At 42.7% G+C, this 24,464-nt stretch overlaps 1 protein-coding gene across 2 annotated transcripts in view; it reads right to left on the reverse strand.

Moving 5' to 3' along the window:
* The window catches only part of KIAA1107 (KIAA1107 ortholog), a 113,267-nt gene that overhangs the window by 73,271 nt on the left and 15,532 nt on the right, over positions 1-24,464 (reverse strand). For both annotated transcript variants that reach the window (XM_029617673.1, XM_029617674.1), the window contains exons 2-6: positions 23,167-23,349; positions 16,364-16,632; positions 15,726-15,843; positions 8,606-8,695; positions 4,758-4,838 (exon numbers count right to left, since the gene is read on the reverse strand). In XM_029617673.1, coding sequence (XP_029473533.1) covers positions 4,758-4,838; positions 8,606-8,695; positions 15,726-15,843; positions 16,364-16,632; positions 23,167-23,349 — 741 coding nt within the window. The remainder of the gene's footprint in view (positions 1-4,757; positions 4,839-8,605; positions 8,696-15,725; positions 15,844-16,363; positions 16,633-23,166; positions 23,350-24,464) is intronic.

The raw sequence follows: 24,464 nt of genomic DNA on the forward strand, positions 1-24,464 counted from the left end.
GTTTTGGAAGATGCGTCGGCTGACCAGCTTCGGAGTCAGAGTAGTCTCCTGGCAGCCACCGCAGATGACACTTCTCTGGCCACAGTACGCACCAGGTCGGAAGCGGCGGTCCACAAGGAATGATACTGCTGGTTCCATGACTTCTCCAGGGGTGTTGTTCCTGGTCTGAGATAAGCAGGCACGTGTCATTACGGTGCAGCAGGCCGCTATTTGTAGGGACATAGCGGCTACGTCGAAAGACTGTTTAAGGATGGATTCCAGACGCCGGTCATGTGCATCTTTGAGCGCTGCTCCTCCCTCCACTGGGATAGTAGTGCGCTTCGAGACCGCGCAGACCATGGCATCAACTTTTGGGCATGTCAGGAGGTCTTTGGCCGCCGGGTCCAGGGGGTACATGGCTGCCATAGCTCGTCCCCTTTTGAAAGAGGACTCTGGAGCACTCCATTTCAGGTCAATTACCTGCTGGTCGGCTTGTAACAGAGGGAAATGGCGAGAGGTCTGGCGGAGGTCCTCTAGCAGGGGATTCGGCTTAGGCTCCCCGAAGTACCTGAGCCCGGGATGGCGAGCTCCTTCAGGCTGTGAGTGACCAGGTCAGGGAGCTCGTCCTTGGTGAAGAAGAGTCTCATGGTTCGGTGAGGCTCTGTCTCCGGGGGAAGTTCCCCCTCTTCTAGGGGCTCTGCTTCCTTTTCAGAGTAGTCCGTGTCCCCATAGGTGGGGCTTCTGGGCTGTGGAAGCCTATGTCTAGGCCTTGAGGGGCCTGCAGGTCTTCTGGCGGCAAGTGTGGCTGATCAGCCAGAGGTTCCTTTTGCATTTGAACAAAGGTATGTAGCACTTTGAAGAACTCCACCCATGAGATAGACGCTGGATCCAAGCCAAGCGGTGCTGGGTCCCTGGGGGTCCCCCATCTGCGGGGGTGTCCCGCTGGGATTTGCTAGGTCTGGGGTACCCACTGAGGAGCTATTACTCGGCCCTGGGTGGGACTGGCCCTGGGCTGGATAGCCCAGGGTCTCCTCGCACTGAGCGCACAGGGCGTTGGCCTCCTCGCTTTGTGCGGCTCTGATATGGCATGCTGGGTAGAGGCCTTGAGCCTTTATCTGTGTTTCCGGTGGTGCCATGCTTATCGGCGCGTAACTCCTTATGTGCTCCGGCGCGTCTAAGATATGCGTGTGGGTTGTGCGTGCAGTTGCGCGCCCAAGTCGTAGTTATGGCTCAGTGCGGTAGGCGTGCGGTGCGCGTATAACTTATGCACACGGCCCTTGTGCGAGTAACTTTATGCGCACATGTAATTTGTGCGCCTAGCTAGACTTATGCACTCAGGCGAACGGAGCAGCGAGTAGGGCCAAGATGGCAACGGCGACCACGCAGGCAATATGGCAACCACCTTGGAGGGTCTTCACGTGGGTAGACACTTGAAACTAACCGGGGCCTGGCCCTGCTAGGGTGGATCAACCCGGCGGCACTGATCCCGGCCGGTGACCTGTTCGACTCCTCGAACCTCGGAGACCGGAGTCAACACTGAAGATCTCTACCTTACCTTGTCTTCGGCGCTTCCCGGTTTCATTCCGGACGGTCTTCAGCTGCGGGGGGAGAGGGCAAATACCTTCACCGCCGCGCTCGAGAGTGCACCCGCTGCCTCTCAGCTGCGCCTGGGATCAGGGGCTAGGTCCTCGCCGCGATTCGGCCGTCAGACCGAGGCTTACCTCCGAGGGACCACGGAAATCACCTCGGGAAATCTCAACTGGGGGAGGAACCCGAGGGTATCACTGCAGGAGAGCGGGGCTCGTCTTCAGAGGTAGGTTTTCTTCAAAATTTGGGTTTTCTTCTTTGAGTTGGTTCTAACACTGTGAGAGCGTGCAGATAGTCCCTCACTGCTATGGAGACTGAAAATACTGAGGAGCTGCACTTCCTGCAGGGGTATATGTACTAGGGGCTGACGTCAGATTGAAATCTGATCCATCTTCAACTGCTATCAGGAGTACACTATACCCATTGGTCCTGAGTCCATCTGCTACATGCTAGGAAAGTGATGTTAATATATCAATTTTAATAAAACTTTAATATAACTACTGGTAATCCATCAATGTCAAAAAATAACAGCAACATATCACATCTAAATTACATATACGTTATGCAGGTTTACAATACAATATACGTTAATGCAGGTTTACAATACCAAATACTTCCCCCTCTTCTACCCTTCCTTTATCCTATTTATTGTTGTCATCCCATTTGAACGGTTTCTTGTTTAACCTATTTTATTTGAACGGTTTCTTGTTTATACCCTATTTTATCTTTGACTGTTCCTCTGTGAAGCTTGTTGCTATGTTGAGTTACCTGTAAACCGAGATGATGTTCCCAACGTATCTCGGTATATAAAATGCTTAAAAATAAATAAATAAATACAGCAATCTTAGAAAGTACTCCACCACTCACATCCAAACACACACCTAGCCATCGCTCAACCTAACCAGACACACCCTAAAATCATTCTTCCATATCAATATCAATCATCAAAACGATGAACTCATGACGTGTCATTTCTTCCTTGGAACAGCAAAAATATATGGGAAGAGTTGAAGATTTTGTGTGGGATTTTTTCCTTTAAAGAGTTACCCTATTAAAGTAGTTAACGGTCATAATTGTTACCAATGGAAGAAGTGATATGACATGACCTAGTTTTGTGATCAGAAAAGGGAAAGAATCTGCCCAATAATGACTGACTTATCTGTTCAATTATTTCATCTCATGGGAAAAGAGTTTTATATTTTTTTTTCTTCAGGCTTACTGGTAAGGAAAACATCTGACAAATTTATATTATTTTTCAAGAAATTTACACCAGTTGAAAACAAGTTCAAGTAATTCCAGCATTTTATAATCTTCATCTTTCTAAGTATAGGGCCTATACACTAATGAGTATTCGTGGAAAACAGCATAGATGCGCTAAGTAGCAGGTATCCACATATATGCTATTTTATAAACATCAAATGTACATCTATTTTTGCTTTTGCGCACACATTTTACCGGCACTGAAAGAGGTGGTGTAGGGGCATTCTAAGGCAGGGTCAAGAAGTACATGCAGAAGCCGTTATTTTATAAGAGATTTATGCATATCAATTACTGAACTGATTTATACAGTTACACCCGCTAATTGACTAGCATACGTGAAATCAGATTTGTCTGTTGGCAGTTTTTGTGTGGGAGACTTGGTTGAGCTGGTGAGGGTTCAGAGTGAAGTGCTAATGGGTCTAGGTCAGGGCTTCCCAAACCCATCCCTGGGGACCCCACAGCCATGAGATTTTCAGGATATCCACAATGAATATGCAGGAGGTAAATCTACATAATCAGAGTCTCCATGAATTGCAAATCTCTCTCATGTATATTCTGAAAACCCCTGGTCTAAGTGAACTGGAGAAGGACATGATGAACTGGTGGAGGTATTAGTGACCTAGCAATTTCAAGTACGTGAGCAAGTAAGTATTTTCAAAATGGTATATGCACATACTTTATAAAGTATCTACCTCTAAAATCAGGGTTATTACATGTAGATATATTTATTCCTGTGTAAAATTGTGTGCGAGTGTGTGTTTATAAAGGGAATGGAACAACTCCCCTATGAGGAAAGACTAAAGAGGTTAGGACTTTTCAGCTTGGAGAAGAGACGACTGAGGGGGGATATTATAGAGGTGTTTAAAATCATGAGGTCTAGAACGGGTAGATGTGAATCGGTTATTTACTCTTTCGGATAGTAGAAAGACTAGGGGGCACTCCATGAAGTTAGTATGGGGCACATTTAAAACTAATCTGAGAAAGTTCTTTTTTACTCAACGCACAATTAAACTCTGGAATTTGTTGCCAGAGGATGTGGTTAGTGCAGTTAGTATAGCTGTGTTTAAAAAAGGATTGGATAAGTTCTTGGAGGAGAAGTCCATTACCTGCTATTAAGTTCACTTAGAGAATAGCCACTGCCATTAGCAATGGTAACATGGAATAGACTTAGTTTTTGGGTACTTGCCAGGTTCTTATGGCCTGGATTGGCCACTGTTGGAAACAGGATGCTGGGCTTGATGGACCCTTGGTCTGACCCAGTATGGCTTTTTCTTATGTTCTTATGTTCTTAGATGGAGAAAGTGAGCACTTTCATTGCAATGGAAATATATGTGTATACTGAAACATACACGCATACTTTCGGAGCAGAACGACACAGTATTTTATAAACCATGGAGTTCCCACTGAACATTTTATAAAATACTAGGATAAGTCTCCAAGCATCCACTTACGTGTACAAATGCAGCACTGCAAATAGGTTTGAACGTTAGGCTCCCTATGGGCAATATTCAGCAGCAGACCATCCAGCTGGATAAACTTAATCAGCTAACTTATACCAAATATTCAGTGGTGTAGGTGTACCACTGATTGTACCCAGTTATCAAAAGGTTAGCCAGATAAGTTTATCCAGTTAATTTAGCTCCACCCTGGACTGTCCCCGATTTATCTAGCTAAGTAGTTAGTTAGCAAGGTTGGGAAACCAGCAGGATTTTTGAAACCTCGGGGTTTGGCTAAGTGCCAAATTAGCCAGACAAACTCTTTTCAATCTGGCCCTCAATGTTATTTCCTCTCATTCAGTATCTGCTTAGTACACAGGGTACTTAGTAGGCTCTACATAACCATTTTTTCCCATTGCCACAAAATAGGGTCCCTTAATGAGAAAGATGTTCTGATAATACGTTTAACCAGAAGGAACAAAAGCCCACACTTACCCAGGATCAGTTTTGTTTGGAAAGTTCAGAACACCTCCATATATAAAATTCATCATCATATTCATTTCTACTTGGTTTATTCTGCAAAATAATAAAAAAAAAAGCTATCAGTATAGTAGGATATTCAAAATGAAATGTTAGTGACATTGTAAGCATTAAAAAATTAGAATTGAAAAATTCCAAGGCTGATTATTTTGAATGGTTTCCCGGAAAGGTTGACAATGGTGTAAAAGATGTGTTTGTTCTATTCTCCGGGGGATGAGGGGAGGGGTTTAGGACTGAAGTTAACGCTCATGTTGTATTTTTCTCTTATGTGATTGTTGTAGTTCGACTGTCTCTCCCATATGGTGGTGTGCAGAAACCACTCACCACTGTATGGTTTGCTTTTGAAAAGTCTTCCCGCAAGTTAGTTTCCATAAATTCCCTGGGAACAAATTCCATAATGCTGCACCTGCAATTAAAATCATTCTCTCTGTAGAGTCTGTGACTCAGCAACCTAAAACTTGGGAGAACCAGTATGCATTGATCTTCCAATTGCAAACCTCTAGCTGGTGTTGGCTTTTGAGCAAGGAGTTGATGCAGCATGGGTAGTCCTTCACTTAATGTGTTATGCATGATGACTAAGATTTTGTATCATATTCTGTAGTCTATGGTAACCAAGAAACGATTTAAGCACAGGGTAATGTGATCATATTTTCAAGTACTTGTGAGTATCCTAGCCACAGAGTTCTGAACTATCTGCAAGGCTTTCACAGTATTTTGGAAGGCAAAGGTATATCAAAGTTGCAAAAACATAGCACTGGCATTATTAGTGCCTGTAGCACTGTGTGAACTGGATAAATCCAAGCATCCTGAGCTTCCAGAATGAATTTCATATTAGTGATTTTATATATATTTTAAATGATAAATCGGAATGAAAAAGAGATGGAAAGATTTTTTTTTTTTTAGTTTTTTCAAGATTTAGAGAAAGTCTGTTGCAGAATAGCCAACTTTTAATGGCTGTCAGATAGATACCTAGCAACTCTAAAGTGGTAATATTGTCTGGTGAACATGAAAAACCTAAAGCCTGGAAGTAATTGAGGCCTACACGCATTAGAAGTCTGCATAGAGATTTTAGATAAATGTTAAACAGGATAGCCGAAAACACCGACCCCTGAGGAATACCAGTGTTTAGGGGGATCCATTTGGAGAACTGTTCAAGTTTAATTTGCTGAAATCTATTTGATAGATACGACAAGAACTATTTGAATAAAGTCTCACCAAAACCAATCTGAGCTAGGCAAGTGATGAGTATCTTGTCATCAAGAATGTCAAAACGGTGCAGACAGATCTAAAAACACCATGATAAAGGTAGACCCACTATGAAGCCCATGATATACAACGTTTAGACTAGATCTTAAGAGTAATTCAGTATTAAATTTAGATCTGAATCCAAATTGGAAGCTGTCTAGAATTTCATTTTCCTCCAGGAAGGCTTGCAATTGCTTAAGAACAGCTACTTCCACCACTTTGGCTAACACAGGGATGGAAGATACTGGTCTATAACTACCTCTATGATTTATTTAGAAGGAAACATACTATGGTTTGTTTTAAGACCGAGGCATGCTGTCTAGTACTTAGGGAAAGATGAACTAAATTGGTAAGGGGGACAAGTTTGCTACACTTTGAAGAAACCAAGTTCAGTTCCTAGACCTAGCACCTGTTGCTCAAGCCAGCCATGGCTGGTGCACAAGCAAAGTTCATAGCCCCTAAAGATGGGTGAAGGTGTCCCAGGAATCAGAAACGGATAAAAATGATAGTAGATAAGGCTCATTAAGCTTATCTAGCCTGCCTTTATTACTGCATAACTAAAGATGGTCTGAAAAATCACCTATCATAAAATTAAAGAAATATTAAGTAGTACAACAGTGACGATAACTGATACCGGCATGCAGGCGCACATGTACACGCGTATGGTATAAATTACGCTGTACGTATGTGCGCACAATTATATATGGATGCGCACGTGTGCACAAATGCCACATCTACCATATAAGTGGAGGGATTATAGTAGACGTGCACCAATGCAATTACCAGTTTCCCCCCTTCGTTCCCAGTTCACCCAGATAAGGGATAGGACTTCCAAACCCCCCCTATTTAAATAGCCTCTCCTTTTACCCTGTTAGAACCAATCCTTAAAACCCCACTAATTAGCCTAGAATTAATTTTACTACTTACTTAAAATTACGTGGCAGGGGACCCAGGCGCATGCTTATGCATGTAAATACTTTTGCACATATTTCATGTTAAAGTCGTGGAAAACCCATGTCCTGCCCAGACCATGCCCCCGCCCCTTTTTTGCATCCTATTTATGCTCGTACTCCGGCTTCTTAAAACCCGTGTGGTGTGCGCGCCTGCCGAACACACTCGTGTATCTCCTGGTTTTGACACGTGCCACGCTTTTAACATTCACTCCAGTGGATATAAAATTCAGAACTACACATATCAAGTCATAGTGTTCAGTTGGACGTTGTCATATTCATATGGCCTGGCTTTTCTATCAGGCCTTTAATGCTAAACCAGGAACCCAAAGCTGCTAAACTGACTATGGCAACGGTTTGGCTTTTCACCCTGAATTGCCTTAAATTATTACTACAATCCAAAATGTTGGTATGGAACTATTTTTTTTTCTTAGAGTTAAAGCAGTTGGAGCTTTGTCAGAATTGTTGCTCTATTTAGAATCAGACCTTGATGTGCACCTTAATTTTGTGGAATTATAAAAGTGATATGACTGCTACTCAAAACTGTTTATATCTTTGTAATGAGAACCTACAAATGATGTGCTTGTGGCTACATTTCTAATATGCTGTAAACCGCTTTGAGTGAATCATATTCAAAACAGTGAGCAATAAATCCAAGTAATAAATATAACTAAATAACCGGTTCATGTGATGGGTGTGATGTCAAGAACAAGAAAATGTTAATATCCAACCTGCTAACTGGAACGTGGAGCTATTTCAGCATAAAAGCAGATAAAGAACCAGTCTAGAGGGCAACTAACAAAACCGTGTCTGTGGCAAAATCACCATTTACTCAACTTAAATGGCCTGGCTGCAAATTTGCCCTCCTCAGAGCAGCTAAAAGGACATTCAGGCTGTCCCAGCATGAGAGAAAAATGCATTCCTGTGGGCGTGTTTAGGCCGAGGAGGAAGAGAGTATGCATGCAATTTTCAGAAGTATGAATGCTATTCCCCCACCCCCTTTCTGCTGCCCACACAAATAGCAGGTACAGAGTATGTGGATTTGCTACTTTCCACCGAGAAACACCATGGGTAGTTTCGCTCTGAGAATCTGCTTAAAGCACAAACGCCAGCTGCAAACTATGCGAGTGCTTTTATGTGGACTAGATGAAAATTGCCCCAGAATTTCCAGCCCTCTCTCTGCAAAAAGAATTAGCCTCCTTTTTCATCTCTTGATAATACAATGCCCTAGCACTTTCCTCCAGCAAGATGGGCTGAAAAGACTGGCCCCTTTCACTGGGTGGCAGTTATCATGATGTAGCTGATATCTGAGAGATTTAAAATACTAAGTTATGTTTTACTGAGACATTAGAAAGTAAAGACTGCCTCGGGAACTAAAGCCAAACAGAAAAAAAAATGCTGTTCTACTCCCAGAAGCATTAAGAGCAGTTGCCACATTCCACAGTTCTTCAGATGAGACTGAAAATACCTAAATTCCTAATTTAGCATGCAGATTTAAAAAAAAAAAAAAAGTTTTTTTTTTTTTTTTTTAAGTGAAGGGCAAGATACGAAGCTTTCTAGTTAAAGATTCTTAGCCACTATACAAGTCTCACTTACATAACTACTTACCCTTGAAGAGTAATGTGGTCTTGGGAACTCTCAGCCCAACATCCGCTCAGCATAGCTGTAAAGTAACTAGATCTGGCACATAAAATGGCCCTGAAGGGGAAATTATAACTACTTCAGATAATAGGAATATTTCAGGAACATTTAATTTCTTTACATATTACAGAATCCAAGATTTTGGCAGTTACAGTACAAAACACAAAATATCAAACTTCTGCTCCATTTCTAAGAATCTGTTTAGAAGTGCTCTGTAACATGAATGCCATCCTAACCCAGAGTGTTACATTATGCAAGCAACATAGGACAGTGTAGTGTCTTGGTCTCAGATCATGTCCCAGGTACACTGGCTGTACTAGTTGGCAGGCTTCAGTGCTTGGGAGTGTTACCCTGACAGCATACTTCTATGTGCTGCACCCCCTACCAAAATCAAAATGCAAGTATCTAAAAAGGAACTGAGCACATCCATTGGCTAAGCATCATTCAATATCTTTGGATTATTATGAAACTTATACAACAAGCAAATACATAACAGTATCTCCTAACAAAATGTTTATGCCTTCATATGGGAAAAGAATAAAGCACAGGATAGATTTAAGCCTTTAAAATTAGATGAGGACAAAAGAACTGGTACCTCCTCCCCACCAAACATGTAAAACAATATTATATTGTGTTGCAACACCACCAGTCTTTTTAGGATACTGACAAACAGATTAATATATATAGGATGGGTACAAACTGAACAAATGGGGATAATTCTGAATAAAAACAGATAAAAATGTAATGTTTGGAGTAAATAAAAAACGAAGGCTTCTCGAAAGTTTGAACATCTAGAGCAAGGACTGCAGTAGCCAAGAAATGTTTAAATTGTGAAACAAATGTCACCTGGCTCACCTACATTACCTTAACAGTGAATGCAGATGGACATCTTAAATATGAAGAAATGGAGAAATTACTTACCTGATAATTTCGTTTTCCTTAGTGTAGACAGATGGACTCAGGACCAATGGATATAGTGTGCTCCTGATAGCAGTTGGAGACTGAGTCAGATTTCAAAGCTGACGTCAGCCTAAATATAACCCGTGCAGGAGGCTTAGCTCTTCAGTATTCTCCTCGAAAAGCAATTGTAGATATATGTGTGCTCTAATAACATGATTAACTTGGTTAACTTGATTAACTAGGACTGATTCAAATGATTTCCAAATTGGAGACCGCCAGTGCACTCAACCGAATAACGCAGACATCCAGCAACTAGGGTGTCTTGAACTAGGGGTAATACCTGACTTACCCGTGCTTGTCTGTTCTCTGTATTTGTCACCCGAGTTTTCCGGTTTCTGGGGCAGCCGTGGACGGGATGCTGAGTCCATCTGTCTACACTAAGGAAAACTAAATTATCAGGTAAGTAATTTCTCCATTTCCTAGTGTGAAGCCAGATGGACTCAGGACCAATGGGATGTACAAAAGCTACTCCCGAACAGGGCGGGAGGTTGCCCTTAATCCACTTAGTACTGCCCTTGCAAAGGTTGTGTCCTCCTGGGCCTGGACATCCAGGCGGTAGTACCCGGAGAAGGTGTGTATGGAGGACCACGTCGCCGCCCGACAGATCTCGGCAGGCGACAGCATCTTGGGTTTCCGCCCAGGACACAGCTTGGGCCCTTGTAGCATGGGCCTTGACTTGTAGAGGTGGAGGCTTCCCTGCCTCTATGTAGGCCGCCTTGATTACTTCTTTGATCCAGTGGGCTATAGTTGCCCGCGAGGCCACTTCCCCCTGTTTCTTTCCTCTGTGAAGGACAAATAGGTGGTCTGTCTTTCTCACAGATTCCGATCTTTCCAGGTATAGGACTAGGAGTCTGCCGAAGTTTAGATGGCAAAGACGGTGTGAGTCTTCCGAATCCTTGTGTTTGTCTGGAAATGGCAGAGAGATGGTTTGGTTTAGATGAAACTGAGAAACCACTTTCGGTAGAAAGGAGGGGACAGAGCATAGCTGTATGGATCCCAGTGTGAACCTGAGGAACGGTTCCCGACAGGATAGTGCTTGAAGCTCGGAGGTGCGACAGGCTGAACATATTGCCACCAGGAATGCAGGTCTTCAGGGTTCAGAGGCCGTAGTGACAGACCACGCATTGGTCTAAAGGAAGTTCCCGCTAAGAAGTCTAGTACTAGATTGAGATTCCATAGGGGCACTGGTCACTTTAAGGGTGGTTGGATTTGTTTGACCCCTCTCAGGAAGTGGGAAACGTCTGAATGGGTTGATAGGCTGATGCTGTCCACCTTGGCTCTGAAGCGGGCCAGCGCGGCCACCTGAACCTTGAGATTGCCAGTTCTAATGTTTCACCAGAAGTGGTTGCATCTCTGGAGAGAAGCAAGCAGGCACGTGTTTCTACGGCGCAGCAGGAAGCGATTTGCAGGGTCATTGCTGCTACACCAAAGGACTGTTTAAGGATGGCTTCCTGATGTCTGTCCTGGGCATTCTTGAGTGCTGCTCCTCCTTCAACCGGGATAGTTGTGCGCTTAGAGATTGCACAGACCATGGCGTCTACTTTTAGGAACCATAGGAGTTCCTTGATCGTGGGTTCCAGGGGGGTATAGGGCTTCTAAGGCCCGTCCTCCTTTGAAGCTGGCCTCTGGGGCATTCCATTCCAGGTCAATCAGTTGTTGTACGGCCTGCAACACTGGGAAATAGCATGAGGCCTGACGAAGGGACACCAAACGGGGTTCGTCTTTGGTTCTGCTGTGGTACCCGTGCCTGGAATGGCCAGCGTCTTCAGGGTCAGAGACACGAGAGCTGGTAATTCGTCTATGGAGAAGAATCACAGCATGGTTTGGTAAGGTTCCATCCCTGGAGGGATTTCCCCTTCCTCCAGGGGGTCAGGCTTGTCCCCCGAGGAGTCTGTATTCCCTGTAGGGAGGCTCTTGCCTAGGTGGGTCATGTCTCGAGAGGTCCGAGAGGTGCTTGGAAGGTCTTGTGCTTCTGGTGAAGATTGGGGCTGTGTCGCAGGAGGTACAGATTGTGCTTGGACAAAGGTTTGCAGCCCTTTGAAGAATTCCACCCAGGAAAAAGTCCCTGGGTCCATATTGAATCCGGGCAGAGTTATGGTGGAGGCCCCCGAGGTGCCTTCTTGTGTAGGCGCTGAGTCGGAGATTCATTAGTGGAACCGGATCCCTCTATTGGCTGTGGGGGGGCCTTGCTTAGGTTCCCCCTGAGCCGCATAGGGCTGAGGGCCACTTCAGGTTGCACAGCTCTCAGGTGGCAGGCTGGGCAGAGGGCTTGTCCCTTGGCCGGCGGTGCCATGATTTGTGCGCGTGGAGTGTTTCAAAACTCGTTTGTGTGCGATGGTATGCACGCTGGGAGGCTTAGTTGTTTGCTCCGGGTGCGCTATGTGCGCGCAGGCAACTGCTTTGTGCACCTGGCTAAGATGCGCGCACCTCTATGCGCACAGGCCTATCTGTGTGCTCGAGCCGTTTGTGCAGGCCGCTGTGCGCACGGCACAGATGTGCGCGCCGTTGTGCGCACAAGTTGGTTGTGCAGACAATACGGCAATCAAGGGGGGAAAATGGCACCAGCGACCACGTGGACAAGTTGGGTGAATCCCCCGGAGGGTCTCCACATGTGTGGAACCCTCGCACCGAATTGGGGTCTAGCCCAGACAGAGCTGCTCAACCCGATTTTACAGACGCCGGAAGGGATGATCTGTGCAGCTAATCGAGCACTCGAAGACCGGAGACTTAGAAGAGGTTTACTATCTTACCTGGTCTCGCGTGTTTCCCGGTCTCGTGCCAGGCGGTCTCTGGCTGTGGAGAGGGAATTACCTTCACCTCCACGTTCAATTCAACACCCACTGTCTCTCAGCCGCCCTGGGGGCTAAGTCCACGCCAGGAGCCAGCTACCGGACCAAGGCTTGCCTCTGAGGGATCTCGGAAATCACCTCAGGAATTCTGAACTGGGGGAGGGACCCTTAGGTATCACTGAGGGAGAGGCTAATTTTCTTTCTTCTTTGTTTTAAAATTGCTAACACTCTTCTAGAGTGTGGAAGTGTCCCTATCTGCTTTAGGAGACAGAGAAATACTGAAGAGCTAAGCCTCCTGCATGGGTATGTGTAGGCTGACGTCCGCTTTGAAATCTGACTCCGTCTCCCAACTGCTATCAGGAGTACACTATACCCATTGGTCCTGAGTCCATCTGGCTACATGCTAGGAAAATAATTTTATAAAGTCTTCAATAAATGAAAACAGATGACAAAATATTCTATCTAATGTGCTCTGGCAATTCTGAAAGAGTTAATACAGTGCATATATATATATTTATATATACACACACATAAAAATTAAAGATGTTAGATTTCAAGTGTGGTGTTGGTGAGAAATACATGTTAAGTTGCAAGTTGGAAATTGCAGGTGTATGTTTGAAACAAAATACCAATTTAAAAAAAAAAACCAAAAACCCCAAATGAAGGAATGCAAGGAAGAAGAAAAAAACACACAAAAAAAAACTTTACAAAGGTTGTATACAGGTTGTTTTAAACACACTGATTAGATAGGCTTAAAGAAAAGAAATCCTGATTTTTTTTTTTTGTAAAACCACCCAATCAAAATGGGTGAAGAAAAATTTTATCATATGCCCTTGTATTTGGATGTTTTACATTTTTCACAACAAAAATATTTTGTACCCACATGCCACACAATCATATGCAAAACTCCTACAAATAGCAAATTAAAACCTATCACCCTTATAATGCACTTAGACCCAATTTTGGAGGGCAAACAATTCTGAACCCGAACCCTAAACACAAGGAAAAAAAAGTACTTTATTTCCTGAATTTGCCTGCTTAAGACATCAGCCCTACTGTTCTACACATTCACTGATCCTAAGTTTCAGCAGTGAGAGCAGTATTCCTTGACATCATTGTACTTTTGATTGATATTTCAGGATCAGCATATATCAATCAAAAGTACAATCAAAAAGAAACATTAGAACTACACCAAAGCTCACTACTATCCAGCATATAACCAAGCTGCTGCTGAGAAGACAGATGGTCTGTCTGTAAAATGGAGAGACACGTGTTTTCAGAAGTATGGGCTCATGTTAATTCTCCATGAGGGGTATCGTTTTATAGCCATAATGTTCAGGACCTCTCAGGAAGACCGGCGTCGAAACAATGTCCGTTTCAAGCTGGAACTCCTTTAATAGATTGGAATCGCTTTTAAACATAAATGGGATTTTGTACGTTACAAGATTGAAAGAGTTTTATAATACAGCATTTGTAAGAGATTTGTCTATCATTTTGTGGTACTTGAGACATAATATATTTTTGTACTAAAACATTTTAAAAACATGAAAGAAACCCAAAAGGATATAAGAAACCTGCTTCAATCTGTTTTGATTAGGTTGTTTTACAAAATTATGATACCCTTTTTTAACCCTATGCAATCAATGTGTTTAAAACACCGTACACAATCTCTGAGAGTATTTGTTTGCTTTAGCTACATGAAAAAAGCTATATGTAAGCTATTACACAGAAGATATGGCCATCGCGAAAGATTAAATGATTTCTTTGCTTCAGTGTTTACTGAAGATGATGTTGGAAAGATACCCATTCCGGAGAAGGTTTTCATGGGTTATGATTCTAATCAACTGAACCAAATCATAGTGAACCTGGAAGATAAGGTAGGCCTGATTGACAAACTGAAGAGTAGTAAATCACCTGGACTGGATGGTATAAACCCCAGGGTTCTGAAAGAACTAAAAAATGACATTTCAGAACTATTAGTTAAAATGTTAAATCTATCATTAAAATCATCCGATGTACCTGAAGATTGGAAGATGGCTAATGTAACCTCTATATTTAAAAAAGGGATCCAAGGGTGATCTAGGAAACTATAGACCGACGAGCCTGACTTCAGTGCCAAGAAAAATCCTGGAAACAGTTATAAAGAATAAAATCACAAAACATTTAGACATGGTTTGATGGGAGACAGCCAACATGGAATTACCCAAGAGAAGTCTTGCCTCACAAATATCCTACATTTTTTTGAAGGGGTGAATAAACATGTGGACAAAGGTGAACTGGTAGATGTGGTATATTTGGATTTCCAGAAGGCATTTGACAAAGAATCGCATGTGAGGCTCCTAAGAAAAACTAAAAAGTCATAGGATAGGAGGCAATGTCCTTTTGTGGATTGCAAGTTGGTTAAAAGACAGGAAACAGAGTAGGATTAAATGATCAGTTTTCACAGTGGAAAAAGGTAAACAGTGGAGTGCCTCAGGGATCTGTACTTGGACTGGTGCTTTTTAATATATTTATAAAAGATAGGAAGGGAATGGAAAATAAATTGGAGGATGTCCTAATGCCTCTGTATCGCTCCATAGTGAGACCGCACCTTGAATACTGTGTGCAATTCTGGTCATCGCATCTCAAGAAGGATATAGCTGCACTGGAGAAAGTGCAGAGAAGGGCAACCAAAATGATATGCGGCATGGAACGGCTGCCCTTTGAGGAAAGGCTAAAGAAGTTAGGGCTGTTCAGTTTAGAGAAGAGATGACTGAGGGGGGATATGATAGAAGTCTACAAAATCATGAAAGGACTTGAACAAGTTAATGTAAATCTGTTATTTACCCTCTCACATAATAGAAGGACCAGGGGGCACTCCATGAAGTAGGCAAATAGCTCATTTAAAACAAATTGAAGAAAATTCTCTCTCGCTCAGCGTATAGTTAAACTCTGGAATTCAGTGCCAGAGGATGTGGTTTCAGCAGTTAGTGTTACTGGGTTTAAAAAAAGTTTGGATAAGTTCCTAGCAACTGTTATAATGGTAATTAATAAGCAATAGTAGCTTGTGATCTAATGTTTGGGTACTTGCCAGGTACATGTGACTTGGATTGGCCACTGTTGGAAACAGGATACTGGGCTTGATGGACCCTTTGTCTGACCCAGTATGGTATTTCTTATGTTTAATCTTGAATGGTACATGTATTGAAATATTAAAAAATATTAAAAATGCTAAATCAATAGATAGCTTAAAAAAGTGAAACGCTTTAGCTATTCAACATCTGTTGTATATGTTTTCAAGATGTAAGTAACTCATTTCCCCAAATTAGAAAAAATTCTGTAAGTTTTTTCCAACATACCTATGTGCTTGATAAAGTTGGTCTTCAATCCAAATTTTTATGTCCGGACAGCAGCTATTTTTGTAAAGACGCAATAAATCTTCCCCAAGCACAGACGCAGGTTCCAGTTCAAGATTATCTTTCAATAAAAAGTAAGTAAAATCTTATGAAAGTTTAGATGATTGTTGTAAAAACAGTTTTAAAAAGAATTTAAGGGCTAATACAGTTTCTGCATGATTGAAAAATTAAAGTATTTTGGTTTATTAATATTTTCCAAATAAGCACAGATTGAATTCTGTATATTATCCTTACAGTCAAAATTTATACTGTGGGATAATGGCCAGGCCAACAATATATTAATGTGAGTGTTGCATTCTATTTTTCTGCACAAAGAAGTCATATGATTTTTGGACTTAGAGATTGATGATATATACACACTCCCTCATAGCAAATATTTAACCAAATGTTTTTTTTTTTAAACAAAAAGGTTGAACTTATAAAGTTCAAAGTTATAAAAAACATTAAATTGTTCCTACATAAGATCCTATAATATTTAACAAACTTCTTTTTAACACATCTTAAAATAAATCCAATCAATTATCAACCTTTGTTATAAGTTGGGTACCCAAGTACTACACCAAATAGAAGAAACTTCTTACCTAGCAGTGTTTCATTCTCTTCCCCATTACAATTTTCTGCTAGAAAATCATCTTTGGAAAGGCCAGAGTGTAAAACACCACTGCCTGAAGCTCCATTTTTAGAATAAACTAATCGAACGCTGTCATTTGCGGAGCACGTCACTTCAGATATTTCACTATTCTCACAGCTACTGAATGAAACAACATTTCTGTCTTCTGTGTTCTGCACTTTGATCCCCAGAATCTCTTCTTCAAATGCTTTCACATTTCTGTCCGATGAATACACAGCACTAATAGAAAAATAATATTTGCTTTAATGTCATCTTTACAATCATAATTCAGTTACCACCTAAAATTCAGGTGAAGTGTTCTGTAAATTCAGAACCCTAGAATAGTCTGTGGACGCTGCTCTGCTGTAGCTCAAAAATAAACTACAATAAATTGATCAGGAAGGCATTACAAATAACTAGGAACAGTACTACAGAGATCATTTCATTTTGAACAGGTCAGGAAGAAATCTCTTTCTAATCTAATAGTTTAAAAAGTTATTTTGCTTGAAATACTAACCAAGGTCAAAAGGCTCAGACTAGTTAGATTCTTACTATATCATGTATATATATGTATAAAAGAATTGATGTCCTTTGGTATCAGCTTATTACAGGAAAGACTCACACAGATGAATTGGGACATTAAAGATATTTTCCAACACATGTAAATTTTTCCTTGGCGACCTCCTGACCTCAAACAACTTCTAATTGCTTTATAGAAACAAAACCCAAGCATAAATAAATGGAGTCCTATAAGAAAACTAAACTATCAGACTTTGTAAAAACAAATCCACTTAAATGTCACTGTAAAAAGTTAAAAAAAAAAATCTAGCCAATATGCATTAAAAAAAAGTCTTCTGAAAGGCAAAGAATGGTTAGGAACCTTCCAGATAATAAATGGTACATTTGGGTAAAATATTTTACTGTAAGAAATTAATAAATTCTTGTACACCACTATTTTTATAGCTCTCAAATTGGAGTATAAAAGGCATAAAGGTACAGCAAATCAAAAGACCTAATATGGAGAGTCTAGACAAAAGACTCTTCAAGTTCATCACTAGTTTGCTATTTCACTGACACTGAGTGAATTCTGCACAAAGCAGAATTTTACCTTCTCCTACAGAATATGGTGCAGGAAGCCCCATCAGCCCACATGGGTCAAGAAGGAACAGCAAGAGTGGTAGCCCATGCAGATCACTATCAGCCCACATGGGTCAAGAAGGAACAGCAAGTCAAAAAAACGATTAAAAACGATTTAAAACTGATAACCAAAACAGACACTGATCTAGGGATATGACGACGGCTTATCCATAATCTCTTGTAATCAATATCCACTTCATAGGCGAATCCTTGGCACCTTTCTTGGGCATTTGGGGGCGGGATGCTGAGGCCATTTGTCTACACTAAGAAAAACAAAATCATCAGGTAATTTCTCCATTTCCTAGCGTGTAGCCAGATGGACTCAGGACCACTGGGATGTACAAAAGCTATTCCCGATCAGAGTGGAAGGATGCCCGTGGTCCGGTTAACACTGCCCTTACAAAGGCTGCATCCTCCCGGGCCTGAATGTCCAGGTGAAAGAACCTGGAGAAGGTGTGCAAGGACCACCATTTCGCTGCTCAGCAGATGTAGACAGGAAACAGCAGTCTAGCTTCCGCCCAGGAGACTGCTTGAGTCCTACTGGAATGAGCTTTAACCGAAGGGGTAATGGCTTTCCTGCCTCTACAAAGGCTCCTGTGACCACTTCCTTAATCCAGCGAGCTATAGTAGCCCACGAAGCTAGTTCGCCCTGCTTCTTTCCACCGTGAAGAACAAACAGGTGGTCCCATCTTTTGGACCAGTTCTGAAACTTCCCAATACCGCACCAAAAGCCTACTGACATTCAAATAGCAGAGGCGGTATTCTTTCGCATCCTTGTGCTTATCTAGAGATGACAACAAAATAGACTGATTCAAATGAAACTCCGAGACTACCTTGGGCAAGAAGGATGGAACAGTACGAAGCTGTAACGCTCCTGGAATCATCTGGAGGAACGGTTCCTGACATGACAATGCCTGTAGTTCAGAGATGCGACATGTCGAGCTTATAGCCACCAGGAACACTGTTTTCAGAGTTAATAAATGCAAGGAAAGACTGTGCAGCGGACAAAAGGAGGGCCCTGCCAAAAACTCCAATATTAAGTTAAGATTCCACAAGGGAACCAGCCACTAAAGGGGTGGCCGGAGGTGTATCACTCCTTTCAGAAAACAGGCTATATCCGGATGAGCCGATAGGCAAGTTCTGTTCACCTCGCCCCTGAAACAGGAGCGCACCACTACCTGGACCTTCAAGGAGTTAAAGATCAAACCTTTATTCAAGCCGTCCTGCAAAAATTCCAGAATTAGGAGGTTTTTGACTGTCAGAGGGGAAACACCATGTTCCTTGCACTAGGCCTCAAATACTCTCCAGACCCGTACATACGCTAGGGACATAGAGAATTTCCACATGCGGAGTAAGGTGGCATTTACCGCCACCAAATATCCTTGCTTCATCAGGAGAGACCTCTCAAGGGCCAGACCGTAAGTCAGAATTGAGTCGGATCCTCGTGAAGGTCCATTCCCTGCTGTAGCAGGTTACTGTGCGGTGGGGGTCTCCACCAGGAGTTTCCACACATCCGCATACCACGGACATGGGCCAATCTGGAGCTATTAGTAGGACTAATCCCCTGTGGTGCTCGATTCTGCGAATGATCTTGCCTAGGAGGGGCCACGGAGGGAAGCCGTATAGCAGCTCCTCTTCCGGCCAGGTCTGAACGAGAGCGTTGATCCCCAGGGTCAACTGATCTCTTCTGCAACTCAAGAATCACGGACCTTCGCATTGTGAAATGCGGCCAGCAGGTCTATGGACGGGAGACCCCAGCAATCTGAATTGTAGACACGCCAATCTGACTGCCTGGGCTTCCAGACGGTTTAAGTTCCAGAGGGCCTCTTCCTTGATCCAACACCCCTGGGCCGTCAGGCCTGACAATGAGCTCCCCAGCCCTGGAGGCTCTCGTGTCTGTAGTGAGGACTATCCAGTTCAGAGGGGACAGGGGTACACCCCTGCCCAGATTAGCTTCCTGCAGCCACCACTGGAGCCGAGAGCATACTTTCATCGGTAAGTGGAGGCAAATCAAATAGTCTTGAGACAGCGCATTCCAAAGTGACAGCAGGAAGCGCTGAAGTGGTTGCATGTGTGCCCTTGCCCACGGCACTACTTCAAGGGTTGCCGCCATCAAATAGAGGACTTGAAGATAGCTCCACACCATCGAGCGTATAGTGTTCATCAGATGCACTTGGGACATCAACTTCCTTATCTGCATGGTTGGGAGGAAGACCTTGCCCTGCTTGGTGTTGAATTGGACTCCCAGATATTCCAAGGACTGGGAGGGTTCAGGACTGCTTTTGTCCAGGTTTATGACCCAACAGAGTTCCTGAAGCAAGGAGGTCACCCGGAGATTCTCTTCCACGGACTTTGCCCAGATCAACCAGTAGTCCAAGTACGGGTGCATTAGGATTCCCTCTTTTCTCAACACTGCCGCTATGACCACCATAATCTTGGAAAATGTCCTGGGGGCAGTGGCCAGACCAAAAGGTCAGGGCCCGGAACTGATAATGACGACTCAGTACCGCAAGCACAGGAAACAATGTTCTTGCCGGATTTGAATATATAGGTAGGCCTTTGATATGTCCAGGGTGGTTAAGAACTCTCCTAATTGTACGGCCATTATCACAGAGCATAGGGTTTCCATGCAGAAAGGAATCACTCATAGATGTTGGTTGATGCTCTTGAGGTCCAGGATGGGACAAAAGGAACCTTCCTTTTTGGATACGATGAAATAGATGGAATAATGCCCTGTATTTTCCTGGAGCGTAGGTACTGGGATTATAGCCCTCATCCTGAGGAGCCTTAACAGGGTAGTCTCCACTGCTTACTTCTTCTGCTGGGAGTGGCAAGGAGATATCATGAATATGTCTCGAGGAGTGCTGCGAAATTCCAGCGCATACACTTCTTGTATGACCTCCAGTACCCATTAGTCTGAAGGGATCTCGACCCACCAATGATAGAAGAGGGTGGGTTGGCAAAACTTCATTGGGGCGTTCAGATGAACCTGAACCCGAGCCTGACCCTCTCATGGGCTGCAGACTCTGAAAGGACTGAGACCTCCCAAAGGACTTTCTGTAGGGGCGAAAGCATTGGGAGCCCCTGGATCGACCCCCTCATGGGCAAGGAGCGCTGTAACTGCTCTCTTATCTTCTGGTAGCCGGGATACCGGATATTTGCTCCATTTACTGGCAGCTTTTCCAATTCGCTTCCGAAGAGGAGTGATTCTTTAAAGGGCATCTTTGTGAGATTTGCCTTCAAGGTTGCGTCTGACCAATTCCGCAGCCATAGCTGTCTTCTAGCCGCCACCACTGAAGCCACTCCTCTGGCTGAGGTATGGACTAGGTCGAAGCCTGTGTCAGCTAAAAAGGTGGCGGGTTCCATAACTGCTCTGGGATTCACCCCTGAGTCATCCACCTCCCGAGAGAGGAGAAGGCATGAATGAGCTACCAGGGCACAACAAGAAGCAAATCTGTAAGGTCATTGCTATTGTGTCAAAGGCCTGTTTAAGGAAAGACTCCATCTGCCTATCATGTGCATCCTTTAAGGCTGCTCCTCCCTCCACTGGGTTAGTTGTTCGCTTAGAGACGGCACAGACCAGCACGTCCACTTTAGGGAAACGCAAATGTTCTCTCGCTGCCGGATCCAGTGGGCATAGTGTTAACACTGTTCCACCTTTAAAACTTGCTTCTGGGGCATCCCATTCCAGGTCAATCAACTCCTGGATGGCTTCCAGTACTTGAAAGTACAAGAGGCTTTCCATAGGAAAATCAGAATGGGATTCTTCTTTGGTTCCATCAGAGTCCACCCCAGGAACTCCCAGCATCTTCACAGTTTGGGAAGCCAGGGCTGGCAATTCATCTCTATGGTAAAACTGTAACATGGTCCTAAACTGGGGGGGGGGATTTCCCCATCTTCCAAAGAATCTGGATCCTCTTCTTCGTCCGTGTCGTCCAGGTCCCTGCCAGGGATCGCCTCAGGAATTCTCAACTGGGGAGGGACCTTTAGGTATCACTGCAGGAAAGCGGGGCTCAATCTTTTCTCCAATTTAAAAGCTGAATTTCTTCTTCCAAAAGGTACAGCAATCCCCATAGGGAAAGCATGTCTGCATCTGCTGGAGAAATACTGAAGGACTGAGGTCACTGCAGGGGTGTTTCTAGGGTGATGTCAGCTTTGCAACCTGACTCAGTCTCCATCTGCTGGCAGGGGAGCATAAACCCACTGGTCCTGAACCATCTGGCTACATGCTAGGAAAGCTAGGATAGAACTAATGGCAGTTTTGGCTCATGCAGACAAGGAGGATGTGGGGATAGCCTGAAGGCAATAGCTGCAACTTTAGAGGTGAGAGGATTACGCTGGTGGTGTGCCTGGGCAAGAGAGGAACAGAAAGAGAGAAAGGGATTGGGTCTATGGAGAGGGAGAACAAAGTGGCAGTCAAGGCTAATAGTATAGCTGAGATTAAAAACATTTAGCAAGTTTCTGGAGGACAGGCTCATAAAACATTTATTTAGATTTAGCTCATGCCTTTTCATCGATAGTTCAAAGCTTATTTACTAAAGGTTTTCTCCCATTTTGTTTCAATGGGAAAAATGCAGGGCCCTAAGTTTCTTCTCGAGGCAATGAAGGATGAACTAATTTGCCCAAGGTCACAAGCAGCATCAGTGGGAGAAATGGGATTTGAACCCTGGCTTCCCAGCATGCTGCTCTAACCACTAGGCCACTCCTCCACTCTAGAAAGAATTGGGTGTCTCCATTTCATACTTCTGGGAGTAAGCAACAGAGAATGAATTTTCCTACAAGTAATAATGGAGGATGTATAAAGCATCACCCATCCCCCAATCCACTTTGTCTCACCTAGGCACTGTACTTGAATACCTCCAGTAAACTAAATTCTAATCTTTGGCATCTTTGCTGAAGTTTACTAGCAAAGTGTCTTCTGAAGGGAAGGAAGCATAGGAGAGAAAGAAGTTAAGGACTGAGGAGCAGGAAGACAAGACTGAAAAAAGGTGGAAGACCAAAACTGCATGATATATTTGCACACAACTGAGACAGTGCATGCAAAATTTGTCTCATGTATATTCATTATGGATATCCTGAAAACCCAACCTGTTTGTAGCATTACCATTTTTATTTTATTTTTTTATATTCCACTTTTCGGAACTTCATTGATACACTCATTTACCATAGAAGACTGAGGTCTTGGAAACAGCCTTCGTTTTAAAAAATGTTAGTCCTCCCTTTTTTTGTATTTTAACATGGTGCTTGTAATGGATTCCAGTGGTACTGCAAGCATGAACTTTGGCATCTGATGTTCTGTAGGATTTTCAAACCTGCACAAACATCAAAAGCCAAGTTCCTACTATTACAGTACGCCATTTAAAATACAAAGAAAGATTGTTCTTTAAAATAGTTTTTTGGGGTGTTTTTTTTTACAGTAACATTCTGAGATAAACTTATAATTAATAAAGAACTTTTTTTTTTAAATTACATCTTACATTGACCCTAACAGTTATTAAGGCTTTACATGAATCAAAAGCTTTGGAGTTGCAAAAGCAGCTGTGACATGTGGATCACAGACATATGCTATTACTAATTTTTTTTTTTTTTTTTTTAATGTAAAATGCATTAAAATAAAAAAGGAAATTGCAAACTTACTGCAAGAATGTTTGAAATTCTGCTGGTTCGATATTGTTTACTTGAACAAGTTCACCACTCTTCATGATTAAGGCACGCGAGCTGAAATCTGGAACCCTGGCTAGCAGCACAGCCTTGTGTGCTCTGAACAATGTGTGGCCAACACAAAGGGTGACATCTGCCTGGAATTCCTCTTTTAGAAGCCTTTTAAAGAAAGAATCAACATTATGCTGCTGTATTCAGAAATGAGCAAGAAGTCACCTAGTTAGCAGATCTGCAAACGCATGCTGTGATTTGTCAGGCAAGCAGAGAATCTTTTAAACCATTTTAACAAAGCCCCTGCTTAGCCATTTTCTTACCTGCCGTAAAAGAACTGGAAACAAATTACCATGATGGTGATAATTATATGTGAAGCAAGTTAATTTTGTAGGCATTTGTTCTGTTCATCTCCAACAATTGACCAAGTGCATGTATAGAAAACATCTGCCATTGATTTCCGTATCTCAAGACCACTTGAATATTACCAAGCATCAACAGTTTGATATACTTTTCAAAGAATAGTTTTTCATCTCTCAAGTTTCACATTATTAGGACACTTATCTCTTTAAAAAAAAAACCACACAATATTCTATGTATATGTTATATGCCTGAAAATTGATAAAAAGAGTTAACCAAAAAAAAAAGAAGACACACACACGATATCAAAGTCACAAGAAAATCTTTATACAAAACAAAATTTGGCTTGACCAATCATAATTACAGCATAACAGGAATCTAAAAATCAGCCAAGGGCAAGTCTCAAACGTAAACCTCCCTCTAGCCCTCTTTCGTGGCAAGGGCACTTGTCACCCAGCCTTAGATGGGGATGGTATTAAAAAAAAAAAAGATTTAAAAAAAAATTGAAAAATTAAATTATATCAACTCTTTCTATGGAGGCTGGTTCTTAAAACACCATGGGCCTGGGTTTATCAAAGATGTTTTATAACCCACAGAGAACTGGAGAAAGCATGATAAATTAGGACTCAATCTTACAAAAATCAAAAGTGCATTCAGAACAAATGCAGTACAACTGCAAACTGACTTGTCTAGCCACTCCATTTCTAATCTGTACACCATAAAAAAAAAATTTAAAAAAATCAGTGTGAACATAAATTGGCTGTTTCTATTCTCCTAGGTGCTCTAAGTCTGTACGTATCATGCACATATAAAAGTAGCCTGCAAACATTTACCTACATCCAATTCTAAGAATATCCAGTGGCAAGGCAAGCAGAGTCCGCCTACTAGTCAAAGCCAAAACCGCACATTAGTGTTACCTTTAA

This window comes from Rhinatrema bivittatum, chromosome 10, assembly GCF_901001135.1.
Source record: "Rhinatrema bivittatum chromosome 10, aRhiBiv1.1, whole genome shotgun sequence".
In the NCBI taxonomy this organism is placed as follows: Eukaryota; Metazoa; Chordata; class Amphibia; order Gymnophiona; family Rhinatrematidae; genus Rhinatrema; species Rhinatrema bivittatum.